Source organism: Moschus berezovskii, chromosome 10 (genome assembly GCF_049115385.1).
Source record: "Moschus berezovskii isolate FMDL1 chromosome 10, NW_MosBer_1.0, whole genome shotgun sequence".
Taxonomy (NCBI): domain Eukaryota; kingdom Metazoa; phylum Chordata; class Mammalia; order Artiodactyla; family Moschidae; genus Moschus; species Moschus berezovskii.
In genome coordinates, this window is record NC_142469.1 from 96,452,924 (window position 1) to 96,466,874 (window position 13,951).

Sequence of the window (13,951 nt, forward strand, 5' to 3'; positions counted from 1 at the left end):
ATGAAAGTAAAATATTCCCACTATCAATAAACGCTTCTTATGGTAAAAAGAAAGAAAACCTCTTTCTCCCTTATGTCTATATTTTTACAGTACTTTGATTTATGAAAAAAGGAAAGGGAGCAGCTTTACAAACTTAATTAGATTAATACTTTCTTTCCCAAGTCTGAATGTTGCATGTTTTTAGTTAGCAAGGAATCTTTTGTTGTTGTTTAGCAATAAAGAAAGGCAAACAAACATTTTAGCATAACTCCCCAGCAGAAAACAGGAAGCCAACTTACCCGGCCCTTCTGCCAGCATTCCACTAGCTCCTTATCTGTGTTCTTGCCTTCCAGGAGGGCTAACTGCTGAGCCCAGCTTGTCAGGAGGGCACTAAACTGTTCAAGGGCCTGCTCCAGCTGAGCAACTTGGCCTGAGAACTCCTGCTCCGAAAGGGCCATTTGGCTAACCAGGTTCTCCAAGCTGGTCTGCGTTTGGAAAACGCTGTCTTCCCACTGCTTCCAGTCTGCACGCAGGGCCTGCATCTCTGTGTCCAAGAGCTCACAGCCACTGGCAGTCGTGTTCTGTTTCACGGCAGGGGCCAGAGACTCCACTCTGCTTAGGCGGCTTGCACCAATCTCTCTGGAATCCATCAGCTCCTGTAATGGAATATCACCATGGCAACCGAGGAGGCTCTGAGTCACTTGGCCTGCAAGTTTCCAAATGTGTACAGAGTGGGACCCTGTCCTGCTAGGAAGTTTTAGCAAATGTGCCACAAGGAACCGGATTCAATTCATCCTCCCCCTCCTAAGTTATTACAGTAGAGTTGTCACTGTGAGTGTCAAGGTGTGTGGCGAAGTAAATTGAGGAATCTGCAACATCCTGAAACAGACTAAAGGGGAACCTTGAAATCCGGGGTTGTTGGAATATGTGAAACTATTTTGACAGTGATTTGAATGTTTGCCTGTGGTGTATTGCTCCTATAAATGCGTGCATCTTATTTTTCGCTAAGTTGACATCACGACAAGTGAACAAGGATTGCGGCAGAACTCTCCTCTGCTCGTCTTTGCCCCATTTCCATTTTCTTCCTGAGGTGGTGGCTTAAATGACACTTCTGTTCCACTAGGAATCAAGCTAAGCCATCACAACAAAAGAATAAGCCCTCCTCAATTTCAAATACTTCAGTATGTTAATATTTTCATATGGCATATTTTAAGTATGAAATAGTTCGGTATGCAGGCTTTCCTGATAGCTCAGTTGGTAAAGAATCCACTTGCAATGCAGGAGACCCCGGTTCAATTCCTGGGTCAGCAAGATCTGCTGGAGAAGGGATAGGCTACCCACTCCAGTATTCTTGGGCTTCCCCTGTGGCTCAGTTGATAAAGAATCTGCCTGCAATCCTGGAGACCTTGGGTTGATTCCTGGGTTGGAAAGATCCCCTGGAGAAGGAAACAGCTACCCACTCCAGTTTTCTGGCCTGGAGAATTCCACGGACTATATAGTCCGTGGGGTCGCAGAGAACTGGACACAGCTGAGGGACTTTCACTTTCAGCGTGTTAACTAAATATTTGTATAGCAACTAAAATCATTCACAGACATACTTAAGCTGAAAGCTCAAAACAACATTTACACAGCATTCATTTATTACTATTCTTCTTACTTTCGAGAAGCTCACTAGAAATTCAACAATTTAACTGCAACTTTTAGGCTTAAAGCACACAAATACCCCAAAAGATAGCAAGATAAACTTATGTACTGCTAATTAGGTAAAATAGTGGTATTTCTTGCTAAGAATAGATTCTTCTACAGAATCTATTCTGATGTTTATATATTTATGTATCCATTATTTTTGTTAATTTTAATACAAATTTATGACTTAGCTCCTGGACTGCTAAGCAGCTTTAGGCACATGATCTAATTTAGTCCTCAAAATAACTCTGTGAGGCAGGTACTATTGTTACTCTGATTTTTACAGATGAAGAAAGAGGTTGAGGATTGAGGATATCAAGTAACTTGCAGTTACTAAGAAAAGCAGTAAGGATAAGATGTAGCATCAGGGTCTGATTCTAGAGCCTGAACTCGTGAGCTAGGGTTACATTTGCTGTATGATTTTATAAGCATCAGTTTGTGCATCCTCATTCCCTCCCACACTTCAAGTTCCTTGAGGGTTGCACAACCTTCGTTGAATAAATGGATAGATGAACGGGTGAATAAATGGAGGAACAAATCAAAATATTAGTGAAGAACAGCAAAGCACTTATGGAGTCACACAGGTAATAAGAATTTAGAAGTGGCTTTCTGTGGTTATCTCATTTAGAACCTGTGCAGTCGTAGTAAGATTTAAGTAAGATAATACTTTCTGAACATTTAAGAGTAAACTTTCAAAATGTAGTTATTGTTGCTATCATCAACGAGTATTTTTATGTTCTGATTTCCAGGTATCAGAACACAATTCCAGTCTTCTATTCCTGACCACATTTATACTATGTATTCCAGGAATCCCTCATGTACAACTAAACAATTGAAAATATCACTGTTTCCTGGTTCTCAGATTAAAATCTATTACTTCCACAGAGAGGAAATTAATGCAATTTAATAGTCAAGTAAATAGAAATATACTTATTCCAGTGCCCTCAGATATGTGAACTTCTTTTTTTTTTTAAGTAGACCTTATAAGCAGGAACCTATTTTAATGCCCTTAAAATTACTCATTTCTACTCTGTTGTCATACTGTTGGCTAAGAAAGCAGAATAAAACAAGTGAATTATTCAAATACTTTTAACCAAGTTACTTTATAAACTTTTCTTCCACTGTGCTAGAAAATAGTATCTGGTTTTGTCAGCCCACCAATCTGATGCATATTTCATAGGCCTTGAGGCTACAGTAATAAGCACATTTGCACACAGAAGCATCCATGGACAGTGGTCCATTTTCCTCACAAGTATACCATGCTTTGAATTTCCTTTTTTCTCCTACTTATATTTTTGATTCATGAGGTACAAGTAATAAATGCTAACAAATAGAAAACAGGAAGAAAATATATTAAATAATCTTATCCGCAGAATCTTCATCATAGGAATGTGGTACCCAAGAACCAATGCAGTTATACCATCTGTCTATTTTCTGACCTTAATTTTAGATAACTTTTTCTGGGTGGCTGGTGAATCTCCTGACATATCTGACCACCGATGAAGTTCTTCCTTTGCTGAATGGAGCCAATCCGTGAATTCTTGGACTGCGTCTAAATACATAAGATGGTCTTTCACAATCTCTTCTACTTTCCTCATTTTCTCCTGGTAGAGAAAGAAGAGTACTTTAACAGTAATCATTATTCAGAATCTGAAACCAAACAAGGCAGCAGGTGTCTTAATGACCTTAAAATATTTTTTATTTTTGAATTTTCTCTATGTCTAATATCTCAAAATGAAAAAAAACTGAATCTTAATTAGACTGAAAGACTGTGAAGAAGCAATCATTTTCCTTTAAGTTTTCCTTGGTCTAGCTTAGAATAAAAACCTATGCTTAATGAACGTTGACTAACATCCCTCACTGATAATCCACTTAATTATTACTATTATTATAACTGTTCTTATTGTTCAATTATTTGTGTTGCCTTTGTGTACAGTATTCTGCTCAGCACTTAAAATAAATTTGCTCATTTAATCCTCATAACAGCGACGTGATATAGATAATATTATTTAACTATATTATGAGAACGGACCTTTAGAGGTTACAGAGGTTAAGTAACATGCCCAAAGTCATACATTCGAAATAGCGTCAAAGCCAGAATTCAAATTTGTAGGTCTTTTTAACTGAAGTCATAACTCTTAATCATACCAAAATTAAAATTAAGATAAACTAACTGTACTAATAATAGAGTTCCGCCAAAGGAAGCCAAGAGAGGGAAAAAACCTTCTCCCTTATCTTCTTTAACATTCTCACATATATACAAAAGAAGTCATGGAGGAAAGTAAATGATTCAGAGATAGAATTGAAAGAAAATCTTCATATTACACGAAGCAGCCAATTTTTTGGAGAACAGAAAAATGAAGGTTTTACTAAAACGAGAAATACAATACTTGGTACATGACTGAAATCTGGGAGGTAAATAGACTTGCACCTAACATAACAAATATAAGTGGCAGCAAAAGCAAAAGAACTCTAAACTGACAGTGGAGTCTCAGACAGTCTTACAAAGAAAAGAAACGGGTTGTTTAACATTCTGAGTGGAGAAAGATGAAAAACAAAGAATAAAAAATTATCCCAAAATTGCATAGACAGAAAAATTCATGGGCATCCATTGGCGAGAAATGACTCTTTCTATACCTGTTCACTAAAGATATAGTTTCATTTTTCATTTCTATTTTTAAAATTTTTAATTGGAGAATAATTGCTTTACAATGTTATGTTGGTTTCTGCTGTACAACAAAGCATATAAACCATATATATATGTGTGTATATATACATATATACACATAATGTGTACATATATCAGTTCAGTTCAGTTCAGTCGCTCAGTCGTGTCCGACTCTCCGCGACCCCATGAATCACAGCACGCCAGGCCTCCCTGTCCATCACCAACTCCCGGAGTTCACTCAAACTCATGTCCATCGAGTCGGTGATGCCATCCAGCCATCTCATTCTCCGTCGTCCCCTTCTCCTCCCGCCCCCAACCTTTCCCAGCATCAGAGTCTTTTCCAGTGAGTCAACTCGTCGCATGAGGTGGCCAAAGTATTGCAGTTTCAGCTTTAGCATCAGTCCCTCCAATGAACATCCAGGATTGATCTCCTCTAGAATGGACTGGTTGGATCTCCTTGCAGTATAAGGGACTCTCAAGAGTCTTCTCCAACACCACAGTTCAAAAGCATCGATTCTTCGGCGATCAGCCTTCTTCACAGTCCAACTCTCACATCCATACATGACCACGGGAAAAACCATTGCCTTGACTAGACGGACCTTGGTTGGCAAAGTAATGTCTCTGCTTTTTAATATACTATACATAATGTATATATAATAATATATACATATCCCCTCCCTCTTCAGCCTCCCTCGCAACCTCCACACCAATTCCCCTAAAATTTAACCTACAGTGTATTCCTTACCTGAACCTTGACGTTTCTCCTTTGCTATAAAGCACTAACCTTGGAAACGGTCAGGATGTCAGTAAACTGTGTTTTCAGTTCCTCTTGAGCCGTATCCTTGAAAGCCTCATCCTCAGTCTTCTGGTAGAGCTCCCTGGCCTTTGCCGTGAGTCGCTGCAGGGCTCCGGCGTGATCTTCTGCCTCTGATACAATGGACTGAAAGTGATCCAGGAGGGAAAACTTCTCTTTCAGACCAGGCTGTAGTTGCAAGGGATGTTCTACTTTTTGATCCACCGATTCCATCCACTGCTCCACCTGGTTTTTCCACTCTAGATAGTCATTCCACTGGCTAATCACAGATTCTAAAGTGCTAGAATCAATGTCACATATTACAAAAATAAGTTATCATCACATTTCTGCTAAAAACCAACCATGAGGGCATTGCATCCATGCAAGCTCTTTCACTGAATGGTATTGTAAGTGATGAAAACACTGTTTTAAGTGAAGGGGAAAACATTATTCTTCTGACCTACAATATAGCTTCTTACAAATAAAAATAAATTTATGCCAAAATTTGAAGATGTCTTAGCCGCATATGCATCTGGAGATTTGTGTTCCAAATGCTAATTGCCCTAAATGAATAGACACATATACCTTTTACATTGTCAAAACATCAGCTCTGGGGCACCAGTTATATTTTATTTAATATACATCAATTCTGAACTTCCTTGGATTTGGTTTATCCTATTAATGTTAAAGATAATGGAATTCAAATGTAAAGTATTCTTTTGGGTAAATGACATAATTAGATTGGTTTTTTCACTTACAGATATAATGTATAATGTTTAGTGCTTCTGTGTTGAATGTGTGAAGGGATGAAGGCTCAGTGTGCTAACGGTATTAGAAATATAGTCACCTAAGTTAATAGTCAAGTCAATAGCTCTCCTGATAGTCAACTGAAAGGCTCTCCAGACCGGCATTTTTAAAATACCTCCAACATTTAGCTTTACAAACTAGTCTAACTCATCTTCAGTGACCCTCCCAGTCTCCCGTGCATATAATTCTATGATCCTGAAGTTATATCTGAGGTGACTGTACTTCCAAATTGCTTCTTTTGCTCAAATTTTCCCCTTTGCACCAATATATACCTCATCAAATATGCCTTAAAGCCCTATTCTTTCTGCAAATAATTTTCTGGAAAGTCCAAATCCATCTCACTTCTCCAGAAGCCATCCAAGCCCTACTCTCTTCCACAGTCCACAGCATTTTAGGAACACAATCTGAGTCAGAGGTTTGTTTGTTTGTTTGTTTGTTTTTGAATGTATCCTACCCTAGCTTTTGAGCACTGAGAGGGCAAAAACTACTTTGTTTCATTATTTTAGCACAATAATTTGAGCACTGCTACTGCACAGAATGCAGTTGCCAAAGTTAATTCCTTGCTGAAAGAGAAGAATCAAGGATTTAAATCCGTTTCCTGTATTTAACATGTTATTCTAACATCCAGAAAATATTCACCCGTATTCCTATGAAGTTGGCCTGTTGTCAAGCATTGGGGTATTTAGTTCATGCTCCAGCAATCTGATCTATAGAATAATGGAACTATGGAATCTGATTTTTTTTTTCCTTTGCTGACCATGAGTTGTGATGAAGATTCAAAGTCCTGCTGACTTCTGGAGTTGCCACCTACCCTCCATACTTAAAGGAAACAAAACAAAGCACAACTCCGCAAATTTTAGCTGTCCCTGTGGTTCACTGTTTACACTGCAGTGAGTAACTGGAGTGTATTTTTGCGATGAGCTCTAACCTTCTTTTCATCTATTTATGAAGATCATTTGAGTACACACTTCTTCAGTGATTGAACAGTACATATAACCTTTAGAATGTGACTTCTGGAATGTGTGTTAGTATAATACTGACTGAAAGTCATCTGTCCAACCAGCCAGTCAGATTATTTGTAGATCCTCTGAGAAGAGGGAGGTGATGAAAGTCTTTCAGTCATAAATATAACACAACAACAACACCACCTTGTGTAACAATGAGAATCTTCTCTATTTTCTCATCAGCGTCTAATGCAATGGGGTCATGTGGTCTGCTTGCTGCTCATGTGAAGGTGTTCACCATAGCAGGAGGCTGGTTCCCCTGGCCTTACTCTAAATGTCAGGATAGTCCATCACTGGGGCTATCACATACTCTCCCAACATCTCTGTAACCCCATTGTCAGGGATATTACTCCGGTTGAGAAAAAGACCTGTATGTAAGCTCAAAAGTTGCCAATGACTTAATTTTCCTTTAAAAGCAAAAAGTTATTAAAGTTGTTAAACCACATAGTCTTTCTTTGATGAATTTAGAGGAGGCATCTGATTAAGCCCATGGGTGCCAGATTCCATGAGAGATGTTATGGGAGATGTAAATATTACACACACACACACACACACACAAAGCAAGCAAGCAAACAAAACCAGCCATTGCAGTTACAGAAAATTCAGTCAGGCAAAGACAGGCATCCACATAACTATCTAAAATAATACACTTGGTAACTCTCTTGCAGGATACCTTCAGCACTACTCCGTCATTTTACTAAGCCACTGGGTTTGACTCAGGCAAATACACACTAAAAATAGGCTCTGTACCTCTGGGCATGGATGGAAGAGCCCATGATGTTAGCCCACACGTCTTTAAGGGTCTGTAGCTGAGTCTGGATCACTTTCTGACCCTCCTTGTTGCTACTTCTCAAGGCCTGTTCCCCTTTGCCAATGGCCATGTTCAATTTAACTTCCCCTTCCCCTTTCATCAGGAGAATTTCCTGTGAAGGAAGAATGAATAATCATCAGCAGGATTACTAAAACCTTTTGATGTGTTGTTTCCCATGAGAATCAAGCTAAGGCATACCTTACCTTAAAATGAAACAACAGTATCAAACTCTGGACCCTATGACCCTATAACACCTTACTTAAATATTAGAAGTTCAGGAGTCTGGAAGTCAGAGATTAACTCTGATTTAAGTTCCTGGAAAATTCTGGACCACAAGCCTAGAAGTGGAACTTTATTGAATTTTGCATCACAGTAAAGAGAAGTCATTTTGAAAATGAAGACACCCTTGTCCAAAACTTGACAGATCCCTATTTCCATTGCCTGGGTAATTTCTGCCTTTCAAAGGAAACTCCACTGACTGCAGGCTGGTCTGTGGCCTCCTCCGTACTTCATTCAGGGCCCCTCCTACAGGCTACACTGAAAGTAACAACTTATAGGTTGATCTCCACTAAGTGGTAACTTCTAGAAAACAAGAACTAATTTTTGTCTCTATATTCCAATCAACTTGCATGGTGCTTGGAGTAGAGTAGGTATTCATAATGTTTGCTAAAAATGTTTACTAAAAATTTTTTTTAAATTATTTTAAAGCTATTAGAACAAAAATATTCCTTAACAGAAGAGAAAAACAATCCCTCCAAATCCTTTTTTTTTTTCGCCCATTTTCTTCATTTTGCCCACATAATCCTGGGCAGGCTCACAGTTGAACGATGAGGACCTAACTCAAACACCTGTGTGTATGCATGTGTGTGTGTGTGTGTGTGTGTTAATCACTCAGTCATGTCCGACTCTTTGTGACCCCACAGACTGTAGCCCACCAGGCACCTCTATCCATGGGATTTCCCAAACAAAACTACTGGAGTGGGTAGCCATTCCCTTCTGCAGGGGATCTTCCCCACCCAGGGGTTAAACCCGGGTCTCTTGCACTGCAGGCAGATTCTTTACCGTCTGAGCCACCAGGGACACCCCAAACACCCGGGAGTCTAATCCAGCAGTCTTTGGAAGGCCTCAGGCTGGCGCCCCGCGTACCTGCACTTGTACCAGCCGTCTCTCCAAGGCGTCTTTGCTCCCCAAGGTGCTCTCTGCACTGGCCAGTCTGTCCTGCATGTCCTTCACCCAGGACCACATGCTCTGCAGCGCCTCCTCCAGGGCCTCGTGCTCCTGCAGGGCCACCTGGCAGCTCCGGAGCTTCTCCTTGGTCATCCGGAGTAAGTTCTGATAGCTTGTGAAGAGCTGGGAACACAGGCGGCTTTCTTTCCCAGCGCCGTGGCCTTCTTCACTGAGAAGCTGCCCTCTCTGGGACAGCTTGTCCAGAGACTCTCTAAAGAAAACAGGGGGAAAAAAAAAAAGAATTCTGACAGTCAGGAGCATAGGGGAGTGACACATGATTGTTGACATTGGAGCAGCCACCAGACCAGAGCTCACAGCTGACACGCCTCTCAGTGATGGTGCTGGGCGCCCTCAGAGGGCTGGATACTTGGCTCTCTGTGGTTTATCTGAATGCAGTCACTTCCCCTCGAGGGGTCTCATTCAGTCTGTACTATGCCTGGATCCCAGCCCTCTGTACTGTTAGGGATTCACTTCAGGAAATGGCCCAGGCCTGTCTCTCCGGGCTGATCTCTGACTTTTCTTCATTCCTAGTTACAAGCCACTCCAGTACTCTTGCCTAGAAAATCCCACGGACGGAGGAGCCTGGTAGGCTGTAGTCCATGGGGTCGCCACAAGTCGGACACGACTGAGTGACTTCACTTTCACTTTTCACTTTCACACATTGGAGAAAGAAATGGCAACCCACTCCAGTGTTCTTGCCTGGAGAATCCCAGGGATGGGGGAGCCTGGTGGGCTGCCGTCTATGGGGTCACACAGAGTCGGACACGACTGAAGTGACTTAGCAGCAGCAGCAGTTAATGCTCTAATCATAAACAGCTTCCTGAAATTCCCCAGGCACTCCACCCTGCTGTGTACACACGAAGACTCCTCCTTCATAACCACTCTTCAACTTATTTTCTAAGAAGCCCTTCAAATCTCAGCGCAGGGCTTACATCCCCAGGAAGCATGATGCTGACTCCCCTTCTGGGTGCCCTCTTTCTATCTTTTTCTGTCACCTCATACACCCTGTCTGTCTCCATCCACAAGGCTTTCACCTTCTAGAAGCCAGGGCGATTACATTCATCTCATATCCCCAGCATCCAGCACAATGTTTGGCAGAGACAAAGTGCCAAAGAAAGCTTCTTTCAAAAGGCCATCTTATGAATACTTATGGGTTTCTTTGTTGTATCTTGGGAACTCTGCTCATCTCAGTTTGAGGTTATGTTAATTAAGTCAAGGGAAAACATAATCTTCTATGGCTGGGTTGGCTTTATACTGTTTTACAGATTTCTGAATCAACATATCTCTCAGGAAATGCCTGGGATATCAGAAGGGAGACTGTAGATGCTGTCACACAAGCTGTTGTGAATGTCAGAAAAAGGTTAGGAAGCCCATTTCCTACCTCGTCTTTTTCTTTTTCTTGAGCAACTATTATCTAAACAGAATCCTATGTGCTTCAATGAGATATATAAGACTTAGACAACATTACATATACTTTAAAGTACATCTCTTATACTTGTAATACTGGGAAAGATTGAAGATGGGAGGAGAAAGGGACAACAGAGGATGAGATGGTTGGATGGCATCACTGACTCAATGGACACTAGTTTGAGTAAGCTCCGGGAGTTGGTGATGGACAGGGAAGCCTGGCATGCTGCAGTCCATGGGCTGCAAAGAGTCAGACACAACTAAGTGACTAAACTGAACTGATACTTGTAATCTGCTTGAGACATGAAGGTAAGACATGAAGATGGTTTAAACAATGACTTTAGTTAAATAATAATTCAAGAGGACAGATATCACATATTACCACAAGGAGAATTGCTTAATAGACAATAAAAATCAACGATTCTTAAGTCTGAGGTTCTTTTTAAAAATACTGGACATTCCCGCAAGATATGCAAAGTACTTGCAGAATATTATGATTGAAAAAAAAATCCAAAGGACTGGGAAGAGCAAGTGGCCAACAAGTGAAAGAAGTCAGGTGACTCAGTTGGAGAAGCTGGGATACCAGTGGAGCGCATTAGGATTGTCTAGAGAAGCTGCCAGGTGGAAAGAATATGGGAGCAAATATACCTAAAGTCCCAGTATCTGGTCCTGGAATATCAGAGAAACAGCTCAAGAAGAATATCAAATGTTTGAAAGGAGGAGAGAAATAGGTTTGACCATGTTATATTGTACCTAGACAGGAGTCAAGATTTAGAAAGCAAATAAAATGTGCAATTTTAAGAAAGTTTTATGGTTAGAATAATGCTACTATTCTATTAATTTAGCAAATATCTTCTATTGTTGGCACTATACTAGGGATCATAAAGACCTGATGGTCCATGACCTTGAGAAATTCACCACTGGGTTGGTGGTGAGTTTCAATTTAATTGAACCACTATTGGGTTCAATGTATAAAAAACTGAAATTGAGCAGGACTCTGTGGGGCCTTCCCAGATACTAAAGCCCTTCTGTGTCCCTTGTCTCTTATTTGTAGAAAAGCTGTAGTCTCCCAGGTCTCCCCTGAGTCACAAAAAAGCAGGCTCAAGCGGGTAACAATTAGGACAACACAGTCACAGAATCTTTAGTTTCTCCCTGAAGGATATAAATAACAAAGTCTGATTCACATTCTTGAGTTGTTCCGCAGACACTAAAATGGCCACCAGAAGGAAAAAGCTAACTTCCCGGGTAGTTCAGCTGTTAAAGAATCTGCCTGTAATGCAGGAGACCCCAGTTCGCTTCCTGGGCCGGGAGGTTACCCTGGCAAAGGAATAGGCTACCCACTCCAGTATTCCTGGGCCTCCCTGGTAGCTAAGATGGAAAGAATTCTCCTGCAGTGCAGGAAACCGGGGTTGATCTCTGCATTGGGAAGATTCCCTGGAGAAGGAATTGGCAACCCACTCTAGTATTCTTGCCTAGAAAATCCCTATGGACAGAGGAGCGGTGGGCTACAGTCCATGGGGTCACAGAGCTGCACACGACTGAGCGACTAAGCACAGCACATGATGACCAGACTGTAGTCATGACATAAGATGCTCTATCTTGAGCAATACTGAATATGTGGCTTGCACAATTCCAGGAACTGACTTCAAGGTACTGGTAACAAACTGACCTTAGAACTGAAGATTAACTGTGCCTAAAACAATCAAGATGATGCTGACCAGACCACTAAATGACCAGTTTCAAGATGATTCTCAAAGCTAACTGTTCTGCTTGTGGTCTCTGCCTGCCCACCCTTCAAGTTTTCCTTTAAAATCTGCTCTCTGATCAGCAATGGGGAATTGGTTCTTTGGGACATGAGTCCACCTTCTTGACAGATTTCCAGCTGCCTCAATAAAGCCATCTTTCCTTTTACTCAACACTCTTAGATTCTTGAGGATGAGCAGCTTAACCTGAATTCAGTAACAAAATCAACAACATGTTTGCTCCATGGTAAAGGTTCACAGAGATAGGACCAAAGCAACAGTGAGATAGAGTTTTGGGCCAAGTTTCCCTCCCCTAGTGAAAAGTGTTCTATCTTCCAGTGCAACAATTCCAATGAAGCAACTGAAAATGCCAGTGGTGTAGTGTGAATTGAGGGAGCAAAGCCATGAAAGTGGAGTCCAAAGCATAGGCCAGAGAACCGCCTGAGAAGGAGCAGGAAACATTTGCTCAGTTGACAAGCAATGAGAAGACAAATACTGCAGTGAAGAAAATGAATCTCTAGGGCAGTCAGACTTCATGACAATACCTTTTGCTTTACTAACAATATTATGAGGATACGGTGGACTGGAAATAATCCTGGAGGCTGAAGTGTCTGAAAAATACATGGAAATTGGGGTCTATAGTGTTATTTTTGTAAATGAAGGATATTTTTATAATCATCTTATATCCTTATAATCTCTGGGAGGAAAATATATTTATTATTATTCTCAATGTTTGAAAGCTAATATCAAAAAATATAGGAAATGAGTGGCCTGTCCAGTGTGTTGAACAAAGGGAGATATAGTTATATGAAAACCAGCTCTTTACCTCCAACCCAGTACTCTCTCCAGATCACTACACTGCCATGGAAACACTATACAATCATTTGTGTGCTAGATATAGAAACATAACCACCCCAACTAACCATCTAACCAGCCAACAAACAACCCAAATAACCAACCAACCAGACAAACAAACATTTGCTAGTAGAAAAAGCATCTATTCCACTTCCACATCCTACCTTGCAGCCAATAGTTCTCCCAGAAACATTTCAATTTTATGGACTTCATTTTTCTTCTCAGGAATGTGTTGCTTACTCTCTCCTAAGTTTTCTGTACTTAATCTTCCTTCCATTTCATGGATCCATAAGTTCAATTTTCTGTGCTGATCTTCAAAGCTAAAGAAAAGAACAAAACACCTTAGAGAAATTCTTATGTGTTCATTATAATAAATAAATTATAATATCTGAGGTCACAATGTCTATGGCAATTAAAATCTCATGGATTTTCGAGTAGAAAATTTGACAATAATCCCATTCAAATAATCACTTATTTCAGTAACAAAATGACAAATTCTGGACATTTTTCTCAAGATCCAAGCAGAAAAAGAAGCACTCTATCTTGATAATCTTAGCTGGTAATTAAGATTACATTTCCATGCCTGTGTGCACTTAACTTTGCATCTTACTACAAAGACCCTGACTTGGGGCCAGTGGAAAAATGGGGCAGTGGAAGCCCTTAGAACAGAAGGGCAAGTCATCTCTGGGTCTTTGTATCTTACGGGGATTTGAATATGGCACAAGACTCTGGGGTTCTTAAGTTTTAAAAACAACGTAAATTCTGTAAGAAACCTTGACAAAAGTCAGGCAAATACCTCCAACCAAAAAAGGCATTTTGATTATACTGACATTTTTCCTTTCTTAGCAACAGAATATTTTTTCTAATTTTATATCCAGCCCTGTTGATATAGCTTCCTGATTGGAATCTTGATTCAGAGAGATATAATCAGTGTTTTCTGCCATAATTTCAACCTCACTGAAGTATACACAG

At 40.4% G+C, this 13,951-nt stretch overlaps 1 protein-coding gene across 14 annotated transcripts in view; it reads right to left on the reverse strand.

Moving 5' to 3' along the window:
• Window positions 1-13,951, reverse strand: part of SYNE1 (spectrin repeat containing nuclear envelope protein 1) — a 491,794-nt gene that overhangs the window by 255,617 nt on the left and 222,226 nt on the right. For all 14 annotated transcript variants that reach the window (XM_055433423.2, XM_055433430.2, XM_055433426.2 and 11 more), the window contains 6 exons: window positions 13,144-13,299; window positions 8,895-9,186; window positions 7,688-7,860; window positions 5,118-5,427; window positions 3,105-3,269; window positions 279-635 (listed from right to left, as the gene is read on the reverse strand). In XM_055433423.2, the coding sequence (XP_055289398.2) occupies window positions 279-635; window positions 3,105-3,269; window positions 5,118-5,427; window positions 7,688-7,860; window positions 8,895-9,186; window positions 13,144-13,299 (1,453 nt within the window). The remainder of the gene's footprint in view (window positions 1-278; window positions 636-3,104; window positions 3,270-5,117; window positions 5,428-7,687; window positions 7,861-8,894; window positions 9,187-13,143; window positions 13,300-13,951) is intronic.